The sequence below is a fragment of the Bacillus rossius genome, chromosome 1, assembly GCF_032445375.1.
Source record: "Bacillus rossius redtenbacheri isolate Brsri chromosome 1, Brsri_v3, whole genome shotgun sequence".
NCBI classification, from domain to species: domain Eukaryota; kingdom Metazoa; phylum Arthropoda; class Insecta; order Phasmatodea; family Bacillidae; genus Bacillus; species Bacillus rossius.
Genome location: NC_086330.1, coordinates 168,401,027 through 168,425,505, shown reverse-complemented (window position 1 = coordinate 168,425,505; position 24,479 = coordinate 168,401,027). Strand labels below are relative to the sequence as shown.

At 36.0% G+C, this 24,479-nt stretch overlaps 1 protein-coding gene and 1 long non-coding RNA gene across 2 annotated transcripts; one reads left to right on the top strand and one right to left on the bottom strand.

Moving 5' to 3' along the window:
* The first annotated feature begins 713 nt into the window (after positions 1 to 713).
* Positions 714 to 16,171, top strand: LOC134527102 (uncharacterized). Its single transcript, XR_010074073.1, has 3 exons — positions 714 to 1,009; positions 2,411 to 2,562; positions 16,084 to 16,171. It is a non-coding gene; the product is annotated as an uncharacterized LOC134527102 (long non-coding RNA).
* A 224-nt stretch (positions 16,172 to 16,395) lies between these two features.
* Positions 16,396 to 17,774, bottom strand: LOC134527101 (uncharacterized). Its single transcript, XM_063359453.1, has 3 exons — positions 17,547 to 17,774; positions 17,304 to 17,453; positions 16,396 to 16,575 (listed from the first exon to the last, which is right to left on the bottom strand). Exons 1-3 carry the CDS (start codon positions 17,709 to 17,711, stop codon positions 16,396 to 16,398), a joined length of 495 nt encoding a protein of 164 aa, XP_063215523.1. The 5' UTR covers positions 17,712 to 17,774.
* Between the last annotated feature and the right edge of the window lie 6,705 nt (positions 17,775 to 24,479).

Here is a 24,479-nt window from a genome sequence, read left to right as displayed (position 1 = left end):
GCCCATCATGTTGAGTTATTGCGTTTTTACACTAATGTGATCATTCAAAGCAATTCAAATTGATTTTTCACTAAAAATCATTTAATATGTACTTACTTAGTTTTGCTATCTGTATGGTGAACGTTATAAGTTTTTTTGAGAAAATTCAGGCTCGTTTTAATTGACAAAGGTTATAGATCACGTATTGATCAATCAATAAAAAAAATATTTTCTTTATTACTACAATTGGAAAACGCTTACAGCTTAAATTCTACGACCTAACTGGCCAAAAATATCTTATTATGCAATTTCAACATGATGGATGAGGACGAGTGTCAATAACTGGATCACTTTACTTGATGCATTCGCGCAAGAAGACAGCTCCGTGGAAGAATGAAGGAAGTGCAGGTAAGCTTTGTTGCCGGGTGCCAAGGCCGTGAAGTAGTTTCCGAGTGTCCCTGTGGTGGCGCCAGGCGTGGCGCGGCCGGGAAAAGCCTCAGGTGGCTCGCCGCTCACAATAAATCTACCGTCCCTCGCCGCCGCCGCCGCGAGTGAGAGAGAGGGAGTTCACGGGACGAGGGAGGAAGAGGGAGAAAGAGAAGCATAAAAAAACACGGCAACAACAAACTGTGGCCGCTCCGGTCGAGAGCTCGCCAGCAATCGATACCAGCACCGAGCACGTTCGCTCCTTCTTCACCAGGGTAAGGTTAATTCTACTACAGGTTAGGAAGAAAACGGCTTTTCTTATGGGCGAGTTTGGCACAGGGAAAATTTCTGCCGCTAGGTGCGCTGGCGTAGCTAAAGGGTAACAACACTGCCATTTTATGAGGGTGAACGTGAGAAAACCGCATTGAAGTCAATTAAAATAGTCGGTATGGTATTTGGTTATGTGCTTTTTGTTTGCAAGAATTATATTGAACAAGTCTTCCGTAAAGAATGTGTGAATTTCACAACTTTATGGCTTTTGGATACGTAAATAAAAACTACTGCGTTTTTGTTTCGCCGCGAGCAATCGAATCTGCATATGAAGGTAAGCAAATATTTGAGATAAGTTATGACTGGATGAAAATAGATGTGTTTGTTTGTGTTTTTATCGGTTTGATATCACAGTAACTATACTATTGTGATGAACGATTTTTTAGTTTGTTAACGTTGCTGATTCGCGGATTAATGGAAATTAGGCGAATAATAACTAAAGTGAAGTTGAGGTCAGCTTTGTACTTCAATTACAGATAAATTACAGATTTACTTGTTATTAATATAGCAAGCGTAATATAAATAACCTTTCACTTGGTTATTATTCGACTGATTTCTCGGGATATGCGACAGTCTTTCCAAGCTTAATAACGTAATTTTTATTCGTGCCACTAAGTAATACAATTTACATCCCATATTCCATTATCAGTTACAGCAAGTCCGAATTTAACATTTATGGACACAAAACATTAGTGATTTACTAAGATATTTAAGAGAAAAATAATTTTTTTTTTTCCCAACTTTTCATTGCTTCACTGTGAAATTTTGTTTTCAAAACTATGAGTGTAGTGAGCTTGTATGGTGCACCCATCTACTTGCAGCATTTGTGCTTGTTTAAAAATTTGAAATAGGGATAAAATGTGGTAGGTAAATGGATGTTCCTTTTGTGCTTAATCTGCTAGCACTATGTGAAGCAGGATGGCAAATATATTCAATAAAAAAAATTAAATAATTAAATCAGTGCCATTGGATGTGTAGTTTAAAGGGGTGGTTCTTAACTAAACGATTTTACAATTTTTTTTTGTAGCTAGCCTAACTCAACTGACCATTTTAATTTCTCAATCGTTGTAATATAACTAACATAACCAACTGTCCTTACCCACTATTTAAATATTTTAAATGTAGCTTACTAAATATAACCTAACCAACCATTTTCACAGTATCATAATTCTTGACATATTTTTTAAAAATTATTTAAGAAATCATTATGTTATTGTAGTATACTGTTTTAACAAGTAGAAATGTTAGGTTAGCTACATTAAAATTACTGTGAAATGGAGTGAATGATTGGTTAGGTTAGAATGTTGGGTTTACTTTTTGAAGGGTTCAATGCCGAAACATTTTGTTCAACATTTATAAAAAAAAAATTTTTTTTGTGTGATTTATTATATGGGGTTTATAATTTTAGCAGTTTAAATTATTACATCCTTGCTTTATTTAGGAATAGTCTCTTAGGCTCTAGCTTAAAGGAAGAAATTTTTAAAGTTAAGTTTTGGTGGGTACACTGTAGTGATATCTTACATTTAAGGTTGAAACAACTTTCATTTTTTTAATGCAGTTAATTTGTTATGGGCTTCATGCCATATGAACTGGGTTACTGTAATACAATTTCATTGTACATTAAATATTTTGGACCTATTTACCGACTAAAGTTATATTCTGTTTGTAAATACAGTGTGCCGTCACCCGACCTCAAAGGCCCGGGGGGTACCTGACGGGCGCTACGGGCGTCGCGATGCTGTTGTTGTCCAGAGGGGCGCCAGGCTAGCGGGCTGCTAGGCCGTTGATGTTGGGTCGTGGGTACTCTGCCCCCGCGTGCTCCGCCAGGTACACGGCTTGAATCTAACCTGAATGGTTCTCCCTTGGCTGTGCAGGCCGCTCGGCCGTGTGGAGGACGGGAGACTACGAAAAATGATTGTATACGAGTTGGTGAGAATTACCTTTAATTTAGTCCCGCTACAAAACCTCTTGCCAACACTTGGCGACGTCTAGCGGTTACACAATTAACAAAAAACACAACACTACGCGACACTAAAATTGTTACCGCGGCAGTCTCGCGGGACGCGGGTCGATGCTCGCTGGAGACGGCCAGCGCCGTAAGTTAACGGGTGCAGGGGGGGGCTCTATGAGCGGGCTCCTAAATTCGGAGAAACACTTACGTGAGTGCAGCCGGCAGGCATATGCACGGCGTCCTTAATTAAAAATACTTTCGCTGGAGTCGGCCAGTACCGTAAGTTCCGTGATACGATACATAGCGTGGTATCACAATGACGACGGTCGGGATAGGCCCAGTTCCGCAAAATACGCGCAGAGTCGACGTGGGCAGCGATGAATTAATAAAAGGATTTAAATTTGAAGGTGTAGTACAGAATAAAAATAATCAATGAAACAAACTTGAATGCTGCCCACGGACACACGTCTGTTCCCGGCGCGGAGTGGTTGGAGACTGCCGAACATGGCTGCCTCGCAAGGAAGAGAAACTTTCTCTTCTTTGTGAGTCGGCACCTAAAACTTATAATACTTAATTTAATTTGTTATATGATGAGTAAAAAACATGCTCCAGGTGCTTGATTAAAACTTTGCACCTGGTAAATATTTGCCTAAGGCTTAATAATTGTTTTAATTGATTTATTAATTTAAAAAGTGGCACCAAGTTGGCGACTGTAAATTTAAATACAAATTGTTTCAATGTGCACTGTTTGGGTTTGAATTCCCTTAGTTTGGCTAGACCACTATCATAGGCCAATTAATCAAGGCCAGTAGCCGCTGTGGCTAGTAACGAGGATTGTTTTCTGTTCTGTGCGAGCCGCGCACGCACGGAGTCTCTACGACGCACTTGCTCATTGCTTGTGATTACTTAATTTCATTCTAAAGCCTCGTTTGGGAATTGTTTTCCGTAGTCGAGCCCCAGGGGTTTCGTGTCCTGATGTTTAATTCAGTTAATTGAGGTCACGCCCGGGGCGCTCGCTTGACTCAATCCGGCTGGGCGAGGGGCGCGCTCCGAAAACGGGATACGGTACTGGCGGTGCGGAGCACGGGCTTAACGGCCATGGTCGGTACGACGTCAAGTGAAAGATTTATATCTCATTTTTAATGACATGAAAACTGTTTTTGGTATTATTTGTCTGTGATACAGAGAAATAGAATATGATGTAGGATTCCAAATTTGACATTTTGCAAATACTTATATGTAGTCTATGTCAGTGAGTCAATAATGCACCACTTCATAATCTGGGCATAACTTCTTGTAACTGTTACTTATGAGTAAAACAATTACTATTTTTAGCATTCTCTAAAAAATTTCCTCTATAATGGCTTAATGGCTTTAATCAAAAGATTTTAAATAATTGTTTACTTACAAATAAACATTATTCCTAGGCTTAAACATTTTCTGTTTAAAAATATGTACCTACGTCTTTCGATAAATACATCCATATATTATTACATTTTGTCAAATAAGTTAATTGACACTACAATTAAGTTATCAATAATGAATATTATTTACAAATGCTACAAACACTAATGTTAGTTATTATCATAATTTGAAACTTAGGCTTATAGAACCAAATATTAATTAAATATGTACATAGGTCCACTAAGTTTTCTGTTAGTGCAACAGGTACTTTGCAATGTTGCAAAAGTTGAAAGAAAAAATAATAAGGAACCACAAAGACAATTACATAAAATTCACTATCACATTAAAATTAGCTTAAATAATATTACAAAGCAGCAAGTGTCAGAGGCCTGAACGGTAGAGCTAAATTTTGTGATTGGTATGGGCGATACATTGTAGTGTATAAGAAATTGCATTTTTTTATAACTTTTTAATAATCAATGCATGGATGTGTTCTTATATTTGTGAATAAAAAGTTGATTAGTGTCCATAACCATTTGTCATTATTTGTTAAATAAGTAAAAGAAAGCTATGTTTACTGGCTCCACATTTTGCACTACATTTGTTGTATATAGGAGGCTGATATAAAGCCAGCCCTATATCATTTGAAAGATAATAATGCAGTAAATGTAAACAATATTGATAACATTTTAATAAATAATATCACATATATACGTACTAAGTTCTTGACTGTTCATTTTTGTAACTTCTAACTCTTCTTTGTGCTCTTTTTCTCTTAGCAGCACATGATAGGATCTGACAGAACTGTCACTGAAACAACTTAACTGGTGTAGACATTGTGCAAGAAATGAAAATAGAAATGTGCAGCAAGCTGGTTGTTTATGTTTTGTTAACAATCAGCACCCTTTCTTCACCTCAGTGGCAGCTAGAATGAGTCAGCACTTAACTCTTGCACTAATAAGGGCAAAACTTAAAGAATTGTTTTAATGTAAAATACATTATTTTGTAATGCACATGTTCTTCAATATTGACTGTTCTTGTAATAAGTCATTATAACCCAATACATATAGAAACATAATACATTCTTTTTCTTTCTGTAGTCATCATGCTGGCAGAAGTCATAAACGAAAAGGAACATAGAAACCTAATTAACTACAACTCAACTAACAAGTAGTAGTAGTAACATTTTTTGACTATACCAACATGAGAAATAGGCTATTTATCTCCAAAATGTACCCTTAATGTACTGGCTCATAAAATCAGCATTCACGCATGTTGTAAAAATTTCAAATCTAGCTCTGGAACACTAGGGCATACTCCATGGTACTTTTTAACACTCTTTTGGCCCATGCTGAAAATGAAATTTAACTGTCTCGAAACATTTGTTGCATGAGAAATGTGTGTTCTAGTAAAGATGGCTCAATACAAAATTGATCCAACCAAATGTTAATTGGTTTGGTTTTATAATTGCCTCTTCTCTCATAGGCTTGTGTACATTATTGTTGATGGTATCTGGTGTATAATGAAGCATTCCAAGATTTGTTCTGTGTATCTTCTTTGGTTATCATGTATTGTTTTATATTTATTGTTTTTTTTTTTCGTTAACATATCTTGTTCCAAAACATTCCTGTGTATCACTGATATATTTAATCCTGAATCACTTACTAAGCTTTTCCATCATTTCTTTAATATTCAGCTTCATCTTTAGTGAACAAAACAATCATTAACAAACAATGTAAAAATCAATGACAACATTTCTTTTCTTATAAATGCAGGATTATTGTTTCAATCTTGTAAGTCCAAGTTCAAATATTTTGTTTTATTGGTTTTTTTTTTTTAATTCCAAACCCTTGGATTGCCTCATTTAACTTACAAACCTTGCCTTTGCAATCCTTTTGTGGTTTCATGAATATCTGCTCCTCCAAATCACCATAAAGAAAAGCTTTTATCAATTTATATCCCGTTCTAACACCTCTATCAAAAAGTCCTAATTGTTGAATGGCTCACTAGAGGAGCCACTGTCTCTAAGTAATCACACCATACTCTTGACTGAGCCCTGTTGCCACTAACCTAGCATTATACTTTGTGTAGGCCAGGGCACCACATATGATGCACAGAGCTTCAGGAAATACCACACGTTTAACAACCGCTCCAGATATCAGAGTGGTATCTGTTTACAAAAATAATTTGAGAATATACTGTGAGAAAGGATGAGTAATTCTGTTTCCAAATTTTGTTTTTGGACTCCATCTTCAGACGAGTGAAAATGGCTTAAATAAATAGTTTCAGAATCATTTTAGCCATGAAATATTTGGTACAGATTCTTGAATGAAAGCTCTCAAGAAACTTGAACACCTTTAGCTTCATTTCTCCACCATATAATGTTATGGTTACCACTCAAATCTCAGTGTTGCCTTATGCACAACGATAAGACTGTGCAGCAGTCCAGAACTTTGTGCTTAAGAGGCGACACCACATTAGTGGTACCAGCGATCATTACTTTTATGATGGCCACATTCAAAGCTATTTCATTCAGCCTATATAATCCACTAATATTTGTTGCTGTGGCCTCAAACTCTCCTTGTACACTAAAGTCATACTTGTACACTATAACTCAGAAAACATGATAACACCTCTTTCTACCATTCTGTAGACAGAATGTTTGACGAACTCTGTTGCACATATACCACTATGCTTATTTTTATAGCACCATTACTTTCATTCTGCTTTGCTACAAATTATCCTTAACCTACACCTAAGAGAATGTCATTGTTTGCAATCGTAACTTTTTTTGAGCAATGTTCATATAATATTCTAACCAGTCTTTCCTTCTAGTTATCTGGGTACTTGTGCCAGAATAGACATTCCAGTTTTTGTACTCATGTTTGTCTTTAGTACTGCAAATAATGAGGTTTCAGAAAGATTAGAACCAACATTCTTTGCTACATTGTTTACTAATTTTTTTTACAATGTCTGATTTGATAATTGTATTGGAGCTCTCTAGTACCATAACCATGGTGTCATATTTTTCTGTAAAGATGCTGAGCATGATGATGCAAACAAATTAATCATCTTCAGGAGCACTGATATCTGCAAGTGTTTATACTGATGACATTACTTGATTAACATGGTCTTCCATGTTTCTATGAATACACAACTTCATACTGAACAAGGTTTATGCTTTTTTCTTCATATGTCTTGGTGTATTCCATTCCTCTTGTGCTGTTTTATCAGAAAGTATTACAATTAAGAATATTTTGGCTTCCAAACATTATTATTGTTCATGCCTTAAAGTTTTTCTGTAGTAGGTAGAGTACTTGTGCCTAGCAAAGTTGTAGGTGACATTAAAAAAAATCCTTCATCTCTAAAACACACTAATTCAAATAAACATGTGCTCTAGGTCCATAAACTACTTAAAATACTTAATACTTGGCAGCACTGTGTTAATATGAATACATAAAGCTAAGATAGAGCTTCATAAATGCAACATTACACTGGGATTCACATGCTCATGATTAATGTGAATTATGTAGCGGTTTTACACTTTGGATAGTTTACGCATTGTGAAAGACTTTACTTGCTGCTTAGAATTCCTGTTTACTTGTCTGAGGTAGAAATGAAGTCGTGTTGTACAGTAGAATTTTATAATAAACTTTAGCAATTCCTCTTCGTGATAAACACAGCCCAAACTTTGTGTACTTATTTTGGCTGTGACCTCTCTGATAATATGTAATAAATGGTCGGCACTAAGTTTGTCAGGTTTTAATGTGCTTTGCACAGTTGTTTCTATTTCACAAAGGAAATTGTGCAGTTGCTGTGATGGAACAATTAAATTACCTTGGTTACGAAGATCAATTACTAAACCATATTTTGAAAAATACTGATCGTCAGATTTTCCAATTAGAGAATCATTGCAAGCAGAGCACTGATATCTGCTTTTAATCTTACGTACAACATAGCCAGCAATGTAGAAAACAATATCATCTATATGTGATGCTACGTAGTCATGGTCAATTAGGCATGAGTTGTGTACTCCGAAAGTGACATGTGACTCACTGGATTGTAGCCATTTGTCCAGCTCTTCATCAATTACATTTGGTTTATTTATCTCAACTTTAGCAATGTCTTCCAGTGTCGTCAATACTTGTAACTGAGTCTCAGTGTCAGTTGGACAATTTCCATGTTTGGATGGTTTTGCCAAATTGTATACTGATAACAGTCTTGTTGAAAATAGAAATTCTCTGGGGCTGGGATGGATATTAACACCATTGCACTGCCGTATCAAACCAAAGAAGTGCTGCAAAAAGTGACAAAAACAGGTTATCAGCATTAATATTTTGTGATGTGTTACTTAAGACACACAAGTTTTATGTGTAGGTTGCAGAACTATAAGAATTATCTATTAGGTATTAAAATGGAAACTGGACAAAACAATACAATTCAGATTTTCAACGACATGGCTGCCTTCATAAGAGTGGAGAATAAAACATGTAGGTAGATATGTGTAAAGGTTTTAAGTTGGATTTGTTATATTTAATTTACTTATTTATTATGCTGTAAGTGATGGACTCAATTTAATTATTTGTTATTTAAATTGAAATCTCATTGCAAAGTACCACACTTAATTGAAACATATAATTCTATACCCATGTAATATGTTTTAAAATTGTGAACTTTTATAATGAAGTTCCAAAGCTGTATTTCTTATGTTTCAATGGAATTTCACTGAAGTCAAAACACATGTTTTAGAGAAGTAATATAAGAAATTGTAACTATCACGTTATAAAATTACTAGCTGATTGTTTTTAAATATATTAAATTGTGCTGGAAAAATCAGTGAAATAATATGTGTATTTGTATTACTAAGCCTGCACTAGGATTAATTTGTCCCTTGGCATGTAGTGTCTCTTGCTCCTGCCCTCTCTGTCGTCGCCAGGTGCTCAGAGGCAGGGAATGCCACAATTGATATGTCCATAAATTTGTCCCTATTTTTCATTTTCAACACTGATTACTTTCCTGCATTTCATAACATTTTTTCTGCTTTCCCAAATATAATTATTAAAAATTTTATAAGGCAAAAAAAATTAAATTCCATTTGCAATATTGAACTTTTCCTATAGACATCAAATAAGGATTAGTTAATTAGCTATTATTTGCTTTAAAAAAATCAGCTATGAATGTTTTTTAAATAATACATACCTTGAGGCGTTTGCCACGCCTCCTTTTAATTTGGTAATTAATTATATCATATGTTATGATAGATTGTTTGGCACTTGGTTCATTTTCGTCCTGAAGATTGATTAAAACATAAGCATTACGGACATTCACGGCGCTGCGCTTGTGTGTGTTTCCGCGAGCCAACACCGCGCGGCGCGCGAAGCCTTATGACGTCATGGTGACGCGTTAACCTGCGACGGTCTGCGGCTGGCGAGCGGGGAGACGGTGCTGGCGGCTGGTGGAGTCGACTTCGGCTCGTCGGGTGCAGGCGTGTTGCGCCGCTGCTAAAATGGAAAAGGCTGTTCCATTCACCTACACATCGACCAGTGCCCAGCCCGGGTTATCGTCCACCATGCTGCGCAACTACAAGTAAGCCTCGACGCAACCGATATTAACAACCGGAGATCGGGTTGGTTTTTTAAGGAAAAACAATGAGCAGAGAGACTTGACTGATCATAAACTCAAATTCATTATCTTGCTAGTTTCTTGAATCGTAATGTGGCGAAATAAACTCTACTTCTCCTTTTTACGCTACGTGAGAATTTACGTAAACTGCAAGCCAGACTTATCACGTTGCTGTGGTGCGGGATGTGAGACTCGCATAATTACGTCGAAACGAGAGTCCGGTTAGACCAAAATATTGGGAATTGTGCCTAAATAACTTTTATAGACTATTACGTCATCCAGGATTGTAATCAACGGACCTGTTAGGGAAAAACTTAACCTTTCTAAATGTTTGTAAAATTACCCGTAATATAGTGTTTATAATATGTGATTACATTAGATGTCCTTTTCTTTAATGCGAGATCTAGATCTTCTGCAGTTTTGTGTAAATGGTTCTGTATTTTAATGTACCAAGCCGATGCCAAGCAGGAATATTAAATAGTAAACAGGCAGTGATGTTTTCAATTATTATCCAGGTCATTCTTTTTTGCCTAGGGACCGTACTTCTCACTGCATTTAGTTGGTATACCCTTCTGCGGCTCCCGACTTTAAATTCGAGCGCCTTAAGTAAGGCCTCAAAACTGCGCTACTCTGCTAGTCAGAGTCGCAGACGCGGTAGTTTTCGGTGTTTAAGATACTTTTTGATTTTTTATATCACCAGTATGGCATTGGCTTGGATATATAAATTACATAAAGAGGAGATTATGACTAATTTAAAAGCTGCGTCAGTCGAGCACAGTGCGGACGAAAGCATAGATGTTTTAAGACAAAAGTTTGTGGCGCATTTGAAAGGAGAAAGAGTTTCGTGGCAAATGGAACAGGCTGAAGCGAGTGGGTCTGGCTCGCTTAGTACAAATTTTCTAAAAAATAAGTTTGCTTTGCGATCACTAGAAAACGTTCCGAAACTGCAGTCAGCAAATGTAGAGGATATATTAGAGTTTTGCATGGCCGTGGACAAGCTAGCTAACGCAAATTATTTTTCCAATGAGAGCGATTTAATTTTAGCTGTTGCTTCGCGTTGCACAGGCTTAGCTTACGATATACTCATTGCGCGTTATAAGAGTCATATGTCCTGGGTTGATTGCAAGGAGGCGTTATGGGAAAATTTATGTCCTTGTAGAGTTAGAGAGGAACTTATAATAGAGAAAACCCGTCGTTTTCAAAGAAAAGGGGAAAAAACTTTGAGTTATGTACATGACATTTTGGACCATGGTTCGGCCCTTAATGTCCAAATGAGGGAAATGGAGTGGATACGGTTAGTCTTAGAAAACTTGCATCCCCACATTAGGAGGGAGTGTAGCTTTGTGGAGAGGCCCACCAACTTGTTCGATATTAGTAATTGGGCGGTGGAGGTGGATAATGTGTGTTGGGTTTCCGATTTATGCGAAGAGGAGGAAAAATCAAACATTTTAAAAGAGGGTGAAAGTAGCGTGGGGATAAATGGGGAAGCGGACTTGAATGTCACGAGAGTGGATAGGTGCAGTGAAGTTGATAAGGTGGGTGTAAAGTCCGAAATTTCAGCATATGATCAAAGTAATAAATATAAAATTAGAAAGAAGTGCTATGCATGTGGCAGTGAGAGCCATCTCATCGCTAAATGCGCAGAGAAGAAGCAGAGTAAAGGTCAGGGGAATAACGTTAGACGAGTGTGTGGGTTTTGTGGCAAGTGGGGGCATTTGTCTCGCAATTGTTTACAAAAAAAAAGGGTTAGCTGGTTTCGTTTTGAAAATAAGCATCGTCTGGCGGTATTGAAAGCTAGAAGTAATATGTGTGTCAGGGTAAGTTTTTATGAGGAGATAGTCTCGGGTTTAATTGATACCGGGGCTAGCAATTCATTTGTACAGCAGGCGTTTTTGAGTAGGTTAATAACGAGACATCCCGAACTAAAAAAAAATTTAAAAACGGAGCCAGGGTTTGAGGTACATTTGGCTGACGGGAAAAGCCGGAAAATCTCCTTGAAAGTACGTTTGCACTTTAAAATAGGAAATTTTGCCTGGACACGTGATTTTTGGGTAATGCCTGGACTACTCGAAGAATTGATTTTAGGATGGGATTTCTTAAAGGGCACGGGAGCTATAGTGGATTGTAAGAATAGGAGGTTATGCTTCGCGTTTGATAAAAAAGTCAAAATTAGTCTTGAGGCACCCAAGAATAAATTTGAAGTTTGTTGCGGAGGTTTAAAGGGGGTGGAGGAACACTTAACAGAAAAACAGAAGGACGAAATCAGGGATATTTGTTTTCGTTATCCCGATGTAATTACGGAAAAGGTGGGAAAATGTGAATTGATGCCGTACCGGATTGAATTAATTGATCAACGTCCGGTGAGGTGTGTGCCCTATCAATGTGCTCCTCCCAAAATGCTAGTTTTTCGGGAAATCATAGATGATTTACTTAAGCAAAATGTTATAGAAGAAGCGAGTTCAGAGTACGCTTCACCCGCCTTTTTAGTAAAAAAAAAAACACCGGGGAAGTATCGCTTAGTCTTGGACTACCGAATCTTGAATGATCGCATAAAACTAGATGGTTTCCCGCTGCCCAAGGTGGAAACTGTGCTGCAATATTTGGGGCAAGCGAAATATTTTACGGTGTTAGACCTTAATGCTGCTTTTCACCAATGCATGTTGGAGGAGAGTAGCAAGAAGTTCACGGCTTTTGTTACCCCGTGGGGACAGTACCAATGGAAAAGAGTGCCTTTCGGGGTAAATTTTGGCTCACAATGCTTATCGCGTATCTTATCTTACATTCTGAAAGAATATCAATTTAAAAATGTCATTAGTTTTCTGGATGACATTTGTATATTTTCTAATTCTTTCGAGGAACACTTGGAACATGTGGAAGGGGTTTTGCAAAAATTACGAGGTGCAGGGTTAACAGTCAATCCTGAAAAAGTTTGTTGGGCCAGAAAGAAAATTCGGTTCCTGGGTTTCATTGTTGGGGAAGAAAAAATTGTAATGGACCCTGACAAAATTGAGGCCATTGTAAATTTCGCGAGACCTCGTAATGTAAAAGGCATCATGAGATTTTTGGGCATGATGGGCTATTTTAGCCGCTTTATTGAGAACTATGCGGATTTGTGCTACCCTTTAAATAATTTAAGAAAAAAAGGGGTTATTTTTAATTGGGGTGAGGTAGAGGAGGCCGCTTTTCTCGGTTTGAAAAAAGCCATTTCCCACCCACCGGTGTTAGCGTTACCAGATTTCCAGAGGCGATTTGTAGTGCAGGTTGACGCTTCGAGTGTCGCGTTAGGCGCGGTTCTCTTGCAAGATTTTGGCAAGGGTCTACAACCCATTATGTTTGCTGGAAGAACACTTAATAGACATGAAAAAGGTTATAGCACATATGAAAAGGAAGCCCTTGCTTGCGTGTATGCTTTGGAACGTTTTGACACTTATCTAGAGCATGACGAATTTGACCTTTACACGGATAATCAGGCTTTGACCTGGTTGTTTTCGCATCCGAGACAACTAGGGAAAATAGGGCGGTGGGTAATGAGGCTCACTAGGTTTAGGTTCAAAATAATTCATGTAAAGGGAAAGGACAATGTGGTCGCGGATGCCCTTTCGCGGATGTTTGAGGAGGAAGGCGGTGAACAGGATTTGGAAGACGAGAGTGAAGTAATCAGGTGTGGGCGTTTTACTGTGGAGCCAGAACTATTCAACAAAGTAGAGGAGGTGTTAGAACAAGATTTGGAAGGGCAAAATATAATGCGGGATTTACTGCAGGGCAAAAATAAGAATTTCGTGTTAGTGAAGCATAGATTATATTATCAACAAAGTGGGAAAGAGAAAAGACTTTATATTCCTAAGCTCTTACGGCCTATGGTGCTAAAATATTATCACGATAGTGCGTTTGGGGGGTCATGGAGGAGTGGACAAGACATATCATAAATTGAGAGATGAAGTCTATTGGGCGGATATGAAAAGAGATGTGCAAAATCATGTTAACACGTGTGAAAGTTGCCTGTTAAGTAAACAAACCGTAAATTCGAAATTGGGTAAATACTCCGTTTCTCTGCCCACGCGTCCCTGGGAGAAGGTTTTCATAGATATTTTTGGTCCTTTGCCTCGATCTCGAGAGGGAAATAATTGTCTTTTGATTATTGTGGATGGTTTCACTAAATTTAATTTTTTTTTACCTTTATCTGACATGAAAGCGGCGAGAATTGTCAAGGCTCTTACGCAAAGAATATGGCAAATTTTTGGAGCACCTGAGAATGTGGTTTCTGACAATGCGGCCTATTTCAATAGTCAAATATTTGGGAACATGTGTTTTCGTTGGGGAATTTGCCACATTAACACCAGCCCGCATTATCCTTGCCCAAACCTGGTAGAAAGAGTGAATAAAAATATCAAGATTGCACTTACTATTTATCATCATCAAGACCATCGCCAGTGGGATGAAAATTTGGATATGCTGAGTTTAGGATTTAACATGGCTAAACATGACGCCACTCATTTCACTCCCGCCGAATTATTTCTGGGGCGGAAAATACCACACCCTCTTTTAAATGTTTGGGGTATAGGAGAGGAATTATGGGCGATCAGTAGTCCACGTTTATTAGAAAGTAAATGGGTAGAAGCTATAAAAAATCTCCAGAACGCTCAGAATAAGGTTGCGAAACAATATAATAAGGGGCGCTTGGAAAATCCTTTTAAGGTGGGAGACTGGGTGCTCTGCAAAAGTTTTCCCATCAGTAACAAAGCGCTGCACAAAACCGCTAAATTAGAGTTTTCTTACCAGGGGCCTTACAAGGTGATAAGGCATTTAGGGGGAGTAACCGTTCTTTTGCAGCGTGTGGACAAAAGTTTTGAGACACGTAAGGCGCATATTAGTCATCTTAAGAGGTTCACACCCGATCAAAGTAAATGATTGTTTTTGCCCTTTTTAGTCATGTGAATAGAGATTTTTTTTTGAAGTATGTTGTTGTATGTTAACGAGTAAACGGGAAAGTGGCACAAAGCATTGTTTGGTCTTAATCATTGTTTTTTTTGTCTCTCTCATGTGTTTTTCTTCGCGTGTTTTCTCCCACTGTGTGCTTTTTCTTCTTGCTTTTCTTTGAGGTCGTTTGTTTGAATGGCGTGTTTTGAGTGCTTCCCCGTTTTCTCGCCTTATAGTGGCTCGAAGCTACCTAAATTTCTTTGGTTTTTGGTGTTAATTTAGTTTTTTTTTTAAGGGGGGGATATTGAGGCGTTTGCCACGCCTCCTTTTAATTTGGTAATTAATTATATCATATGTTATGATAGATTGTTTGGCACTTGGTTCATTTTCGTCCTGAAGATTGATTAAAACATAAGCATTACGGACATTCACGGCGCTGCGCTTGTGTGTGTTTCCGCGAGCCAACACCGCGCGGCGCGCGAAGCCTTATGACGTCATGGTGACGCGTTAACCTGCGACGGTCTGCGGCTGGCGAGCGGGGAGACGGTGCTGGCGGCTGGTGGAGTCGACTTCGGCTCGTCGGGTGCAGGCGTGTTGCGCCGCTGCTAAAATGGAAAAGGCTGTTCCATTCACCTACACATCGACCAGTGCCCAGCCCGGGTTATCGTCCACCATGCTGCGCAACTACAAGTAAGCCTCGACGCAACCGCTATTAACAACCGGAGATCGGGTTGGTTTTTTAAGGAAAAACAATGAGCAGAGAGACTTGACTGATCATAAACTCAAATTCATTATCTTGCTAGTTTCTTGAATCGTAATGTGGCGAAATAAACTCTACTTCTCCTTTTTACGCTACGTGAGAATTTACGTAAACTGCAAGCCAGACTTATCACGTTGCTGTGGTGCGGGATGTGAGACTCGCATAATTACGTCGAAACGAGAGTCCGCTTAGACCAAAATATTGGGAATTGTGCCTAAATAACTTTTATAGACTATTACGTCATCCAGGAGTGTAATCAACGGACCTGTTAGGGAAAAACTTAACCTTTCTAAATGTTTGTAAAATTACCCGTAATATAGTGTTTATAATATGTGATTACATTAGATGTCCTTTTCTTTAATGCGAGATCTAGATCTTCTGCAGTTTTGTGTAAATGGTTCTGTATTTTAATGTACCAAGCCGATGCCAAGCAGGAATATTAAATAGTAAACAGGCAGTGATGTTTTCAATTATTATCCAGGTCATTCTTTTTTGCCTAGGGACCGTACTTCTCACTGCATTTAGTTGGTATACCCTTCTGCGGCTCCCGACTTTAAATTCGAGCGCCTTAAGTAAGGCCTCAACCTCCAATATGTTTTGGTTTACCTTTGATGTGAGAAGGTAACGAAAGCCAATAGAATTAAGTGTATGTGACAACTCAATGATTGATGTTATCGTTACTCTTATTCCACAGGCTGTTGATGGTGAAAGAAACAATTCTGGCTGATATTTGGTGGATAATTCCCACATGTCAATATACTCCAAGAAACCACGAAGTGTCTACATAAGAAACAAAGAATCATTATTCATTAAGTATTTTTCATGTTTCAATACAGGAAAATCTTTATTTTTGTTAAGTGCAGTTTATGAATAGAAGCAAATATTTCTTTTAATGTTAAATTATTACTGTATTTTTTTATATCAGTTATTATAAAAAATAACTAAACGAATAATTCTGAGTAGCCTATTTGTTATGTACAGACATAATATTGAAATATTTCAAAATTTAGAGTTTTACCTTTTCATCATCTGATCCAACAGTCAGGCCTTTCCATGGTTTGTTGTTGTCTAGTATGGAATAAACTTGTGCAACTTTTTCTATGTAATTTACAGTGCCAGAAATATTTTCTAGACCAGGCTTGTTACTGTAAAACTTCAAAGCTGCAGCTGTTTCCATGCTGAAAAGCTAAAAGCATAAAAATTTCATTATAATTTTTACAGCAATAAGAAATTATTTTTTTAAGGTGAGTTTCGTGTAAGTTTCTAACCAGTTTTAATCATGTAATTACCCTCAAATGTATTGTGTTTGTGTGATAATGTAAATTAAATTATTAAGCTAGGTTGTTTGTAAAAAAAATATTAAATATAAAACTATACTGGTGACATACAATTTATTAATTTTTTTAGTTCTTAAATATAATGTTTTCATCAGTGATTATTGGATTATTTCAGTTCATGCAATGCCCAATACAAATAACTTAATAATTTAACATCTAGTGTAGCCTAGTAAGTTGAATTTTAATTTTGAGTGGTATCAAAATAATTTAGTAAAACTTTTGTTGTCTCCCCATGTTAAAAATAATTAATGGTAAAAAATAAACTGTCTATAAAATTATTTTTGTGTACTTATTTAATAAAACAAGTATATATATTTAATTTACAAAATAATTTTTATGTGTTTTGTGCACAGGATGTGAATAAATTGGCCGAGCCCATATTTCCCATTTCATTCCCAAAAATGCTCTTGGAAGTAAAAGAAAATTGTGTTCATAAATTCGTTAGTGCCACTGGTAGTTAGTCGGTAAAGAAAACAATGACAAGTACCATCATCGCTTAAATTTTGATGTGTAGAACTTTTATTATGAATAACTGCATTATGGAAATTACATAATTTGTACAGCAATTTGTAGTTACCTGCTTCATGAGAGTAACACTCATTTTCTGGAAATTATTTGGCTGCACATGTTTATATGTTAAATTTGGGGCCATTCTTAGGCCTGCCGCTTTACTGTCATACTTCAGTAGAAGTTCCAAGTGGTTCATGCATGCTTCTTCCATCCCGATCTTAAATAAAACAAATTCCGTAACAGATTTTAACAATCAAATAATCATATTGAAATGTCAGCAATTTTTTTTTTTTTACATATGAAAACTAACCTTAAATACACGTGATTTAAGCCATCTGTTTCTTATGCACTTAAACAAGTGTGGACCATCAGAAATGAAATATAACTTTCTGTCGCCTGTTTCACTACATGGGTGGGTAACTGAATTACAAACTTTCTTCTCATCTTTTATGCCAATACCAAACTTTTTCCACATTGAACGGTTTGTTGTTGCTCCATCACACACTACGCAGTCTACAAACAGACCAGCTGCATCTAGTTTCACAATAGCATCCTGAACCAAATTTGTAAGGACATTGCCAGGGGCTGCATTTTTGGTGAGATACACACCAACAACCTGGCCCCAGTTACCAATAAATGGCCGAAAGAATAGGACCAAATCATGGTCAGCATACTGAGAGATTTGTGTGTATGTTGTATTAGAACCTATGTCCACTAACCCTGTGATTGTACCAGACACTGAATTTAAATCCAAATGTTGTGTTAAACTTATTTCGTCAAACAGCAGTACACCATGACGTTCAATTGTGTCTTTTCTTATAGGCAAGGATTTCAGTTTACATTGAATGCACTGCAGAATATCATCTGAAATGCCACATTCTGCCTTTATACCTCGGATGTATGTGTTCATAGTGCGTACTGTGGGAACATGAAGAATTTTTTGTTCTTGAATATGCTTGTACAAAGAAGGGCTCTTACATCGCATAAGAATACATTCCAGTATCCATTTCTTACCAAAAGAATTTTTCTGCAACGTACATGAATGAAAGCACTGTTTTACAGCTTCTTGCTGTTTTTCTGGCAAATTGTTTATGGCCTCTTGTAAAGCAGTAGTAGAAAGCTGTTTGTTTTTTCCTTGTAAGTGTTTTATCATTGTAATGGCAGATCTTTCTTTTAGTACCGAACGCTTCACATTTCTAGTTAGAAAGCATCTTCGTGAAACTTTAGATTTACTTATTAATCGTGTTTTGAAGCATTTTCAGTGTAGGCAAACTTCATTTGAAACAAAGCAACATTTTGGACTAAACAAAATTCCATTGCATATTGTTGCATTACTTAATATTTTTAATGACACTTGAGGTGAGTTCATGCTGGTTATTTCTTTGATATGTACCCCTTTGCAAAACTCTATTATTTCCAACTTTCTGAGAAGTAACAAAATGCTGTCTGTAGTATGGACATAGTTAAAATTTAACCTCCTCATATTTATTTTACGATTGCAAATGTACAAACTTGGCTGAGCACTGTCACGTTCCCAAACAACTTTAATTAACAAATCTGCATTGTTCTGCTCAGATTTTCGGTAGTAGAAATATGTCAGTGAAGCATTGTTTTCTGTTTTTCTGCCCCAACCATTATCAAGAGACCTTGATATTAGCCACTGCCACACATTTTCGTTTTTTGTGGTGCTTGGGGAGCTGGCACTTTGTGGCTCTAAGCGAGCTATCTTGACAGAATTTTTGTTATCAATGTTCTGAAAACAAGAATGTTCAAACATGATTATTATTTTGCTATATATTTCTAACAATAACTATTCAGTAAAAGTACACTGTTTACCTAGTTTCATACATTTATTTTATGCTTCTGATATAACTTAAATTATTGCCAAAAACTAATGTGTTTCAATTAGTAACAAATCTGAGGTGGTAATTGAGTAGTTAATAACACAAGAATTTTTCTTTTTAATCTCACAAACAGTTTTTAATATGATCCCTTCTTTTATGAACTACTGGATCTGTTACAGATTCCAATGAAGATTGTTTTGACTTTATTTACATTTGTGTATTCTTTAAAGATGTGTGTATGTGTAAACCGTTATGTGATAAAATAGGATTTTCTAAGCCCAGTGTAAATGAATTTTCAGATTGAAATTAAAATTCCCTTAAAGCTCTACTTAACAGTGATTAAATTAACTCACATAGGTTTTGTTTTATAGAAAAGCAAATACTTTGAAAATTATTATTATTCCTATTGTAATGCACTCAAAATATTTAAAAGAATTTCATCTGTAATGTGTTAGATTTCATTTTTTTTTTTTTTTTTTTTAATTTTTTCTTCTGAATTGTGCTGGTGCCCAAGTTTTAATAAACATTGCAAATTATACTGGAATAAGGTAATTTTAAACAGACAATTATAGTCAAGTCTTTAAGTGAATATAGATTAACTGAATTTCATGTTACGATTCTCAATTATATACCTTTAATAAAACTTAAATGTATTTCTTTCAATTTTATGTTTTACTTAAAAGGTATGAAATAACATAAAATATCATGTGATGCCTGCCCTGCAAATAGAGCACTTTGCTGCCATAATTGTTTTACAGCAGATCCAATGTTCCTGAACAGCCAAAAAATTGTGGAGAAAAAAAAAAGGTAAGTTAATTTCCCCTGCCATGAAGAAAAAAAATATTTTGTTGGACTTAATGCAAAAAAACAATCATAATGCACACACAAAATTCACAGCTATGCTATGCTGTAGCATAAAATCAAGTAATTATCTTAAAAACCACTTGAGTACTGTGTGGTAAAAATTTTTCATTAAAAGTAAAAATGCCACCAGCAACTGTAAATGGTTTAAAGTGAGATTTTGGTTACTTTGAAATTTTAAATTTAAATGGTCGTAACTGCAGCAAGTATTGTGTTTGATTCAAAAATAAACTTACACTCATCTCTAGTTTTCTTCTGTATGGCTTGCGCTGTGTCAAGTATGATGGCAAGTTTGGAAAAATAGTTGGCACTGCAGATTTTGTTAAAGTTACTTTACCTCTTGGTATCTTGATGGTTTCACCTTGAACTTCATGAACATAATTTCTTAAAATCATTTGTTCCTGAAATGTGTATACATAGTTGCTAATTACTTGATAGATGCTGTGTTCAACATGTATGCCACATGCCACTTCATGTCCTATAACACTTTGTGCTCTTTAAAAACTGAGCATCTTTGAATTTGAGCACATTATTGTTCGAGCTAAGTGGTTTTTAATGGATTTTCTCGTTTTTGACACAATCCACAATAATAAGCCCACATTTGTTGTATTCAAAAATAAGTAAAAATATAAATGTTGAGTAACATTACAGTCAACCCTAACAAAAATTAAATAGTTATCTCATTTTGTATTGTAAGTTTGGAACTATTCAATTCACTTTATTCATTCATATATATACATATATATATGTATATATATGTATATATATATGTATATATATATATGTTTTTTAAAATCAATTGTGCTTTTTGTTCATCAATATTTTTTGCATGAATTTATTTAAACCAAAATAATATTTAAAATCAAAATGCAATTAAGGTAATAAAGGGATTTTGAATGAGCTTCAAATAGTCATTGACTTCATTTGAATTTAAATATTAAATAATGTACCTACAGCACACATTGATATATTTTTCAGTTGGTTGGAGCAAACTCAGGGCTGTTGGAAAGTAAATTATTATTTTTATACACGTGTGGTTGGGCTTTCACCTGTTGGCAAGAAGCTCCCCTCTAGCTCACTCTACCAATTTCTGAAGCCTCCTCCTGAAGTCCGTCCCTCCTCTCCCATTCAGTACCCTTCCCTCAAGCCCATTCCACTCTCGCCCTGTCCTCACCAGAAACACCTGCTTTCCTGGTTCAGTTCGTCTCCACTCCCTCTGGATCTTCCACTGGTGATCCCTCCTCCCTCTGTACACCCCTCGGGTCAGCCTATCTCCCGGATTTCCCCAGCCCCTCTACCCTTCAATTACTTTATATAACCTAACTCGTTAAATATATTTTTCCTACTTTATATTAAACTGAGGATCTTGTGTACTAAGTCACGTGCGTTTAGATTTTCCTAGTTGTGAAAGGAAATTGTACAAGTCTATAAATATATCATCTTGAAATTGTACAAGTCTATAAATATATCATCTTGGTACATCTGGCTTCCACAATGTTTTTTTACGTTCCTTAATATACAGTGTGTGTTCTGTGTGTTGTGTCTACTGGAAGATTGAGCAACAATTTAGACTGAATTGTTATTAATGCCAACAAAGTTTCAAAGTGCTGTTAACTTTCTCTAGTAAGCACAATTGCATTTAAATTTAAATTAACACACATGTAGTTCTGGTGAAAACATTTTCAATTATAATATTTAGATCTAATTGGTTATCTTAGTGGCATGTAGTATTATGGCAAACTAGGAGGCTATTTGAAAAAATTACCCTACTTACATGAATTTTGATTAAATATACCTATATAATTTTATTTAAATTTGCCAAGAGCAAATTTGAATTAATGGGTGAATAAATGTTGATATTTAAAGTACCTATTACAATTATCAACAGCCCAAAACGTACTGACAATATGATTGCCAATTTTTTTTTTTTAATTTTGGGGTTATTGGCATACAAAAAATGTAACCTCAAGTTTTTTTAATGATGATACAGAAACGAACACGAACCTTAACATAAACAAACAAAGATCATAATGTATGTTGTAATACCATTTTTATATCTGGTTTGATATCAACGAACTCATCCTACTACAGAGCCTAACGTGACTATCAAGCTGGAAGTCGGGATGGAATTGGTTAGGATATACAATTTATTTTCACGAACCTCGAAATGAATTTCACAAACATAATCATTTTTCCTCAAGTCTCTATCACTCCTTGGGATCTTTCTGTTCCATAATTCTCTTATTTTTTCGTCTGCAGGAGCCTTAAATACTTTAATGCTTGCGTCGTACTTGCTACTACATCCAGTTTTGCAACCGGGCACAAAACAACACTTAGGCATATTAAAAAACTAAATTAAATACTACTTATAGATGAAAGTTATGCTATCCTAATTTTAAATTCAAACCGAACTGATAAGTTTTACACATATTGTTATTTCACTTTGAAAATTGAAAACGGCCCATTTAAATGCATTGAAACAGATGAAAATGACCCCCTCATGGAACACTACTGCTACCTGGCGGAGAAACCAAATAGTGTGCCAAACTTATAACATTGATCTTCCCAACCTGTAGTAGAATTAACCTTAACCAGGGGGGAGGGAGCGGCTCGGCGTTCGCTTCGCTGCTCGAGGTGGCACTCGGTGCAGCAGAGGGGCGGTTCGGCCGGAGAGCGCTCCACCCTGGGCGCACCTGCGCGGCACGTCACAGGCCCGTGTAGCGTCTAAGAAAGAACACAAATAAATAAGCTGATACCAACGGTAGACATTTGTGTTTGTTTTTTTTTGTGCATGCTAATGTCTCGGTATTTAAGAGCTTAATTCTGTACAGTTCAAATACAAAAAAAAAAAAGTTTAAAAAGTTTTTTAAAATTCCTTCATTCGTTAAATATTTCACATTTTGTGTATTTCCATCCTGCGATAATCACCCTTTAAAATTGCTTATAATTAAATTTATAATGATGCTATAACAAATTCGTTTCCGCCATTCATAAAAACATATGTTATGTCAAATTATTATTTAAGAATTATGTTGGTTTAAAAAGGGGTCGTTATAAGTCAAAATACTTTCTTGGAAATTTACAAACTTTTAATTGTGAACGTTTTTTTATTTATAAGTTTTTAAAAACCTACAACTTGTTAAATTTAAGAAAAAAATTAACATTTTACTATAGACTCTGCAATGACATTCCCAGTAATAAATATTACTTTTTTATGGTCAAAAAATAATAATGAAATATTTAAAATGTGTTTAAATTGTAATATATTAATGATTGAACGGAGGTCATCATATTTTCGCAATTTTATGGCACTCAGATGCAAACCTTTTTAGTATCATGCTATTTTCAATTACTTCGATGTTTAAAATATACCTACTTTATAATAAACAAAACACTCTTAGGTAAGCCGTTTTATTTAAATACGAACAAGTGTTAAACTATTGAATTTCACTGCCTGCCAGCTACGTGCACAAAACTGCTTCGTTGCAAAACTGATAGATAACCGTCACCGCCTGATTCTACAGCTAGTAACGTCATACGAAAAGAGCAGACGAAATATTTCGGGGTTAAAAAATTAAAAAGCGTGTACATTTGTTTTATATATATGTATACACATATATATAATCTTGTCATTTCCGTTCCAAATATGTGAAATCGTATAACCTCATAACCGTCCAGTAAACTTTATAAAATAAAAAGTGAGCTAGTCTTTCAGTACTCGTAAGTGATGTGTAAACATCTTTCCTCGGTAACAAGCAAGCTCATTATGTGTTCTCATGTTGCAAATAAACGTTAAAATGAATCTTGGACAAGAAATTTAACATAGAATCCTTAAAAATTATGCCGAGCTTGATTAATATACAAGATTTATACGTAAATTGTGTGTTGAACTTAATTGCTTGACGCGAATAACACGTAGTTGCCGCTCCCACCGCTAGAATTCGCTGCAGAAGAAACTACGTCGATTATAGAATCTTTCGATTTGCAGAGCTAAGTGTTAAACCATATAATGAAAAGTCCCAATAAAAGCGAAAAGGACTTGAAAATATACTAAATCCCAGCTTTGGACCTGATTTTCGACAAGGAATTATATAGGTATTATACTGCCCACCTTGTTATTATTCATTAAACAGTTAAAACTATAAAGTTTCCTTCTGGCTTTGTGATATTTGGTTTTCACCATCCGCCACAGAAGGCAGAACCGTGGTTTCATATTTACGTTCCATGCGACTTTCGTTCTATGGTCGAAATTACTCCTATCAAATGCCGTATACGGAAAGCTAAGTTGTTCACAGAACCAAAAAAAAACTATGGATATAAATAATTGTGTTAAGCATATTATCACTATATTACTGATATATTTTACCAATTAGGGCAACTGACTCAAGTAAGCGTTAACAAATTAGTACTTTACTTGTAGATATCGGCTGGTTTCAAAAAATTCTAGCCTGAATTTGAAACATTTTATTTAATTTCATACGGTTTCCTAAACAACTTTGTGACATCATCGCCGATGATGAAGCTAAGTGGGAAATGAA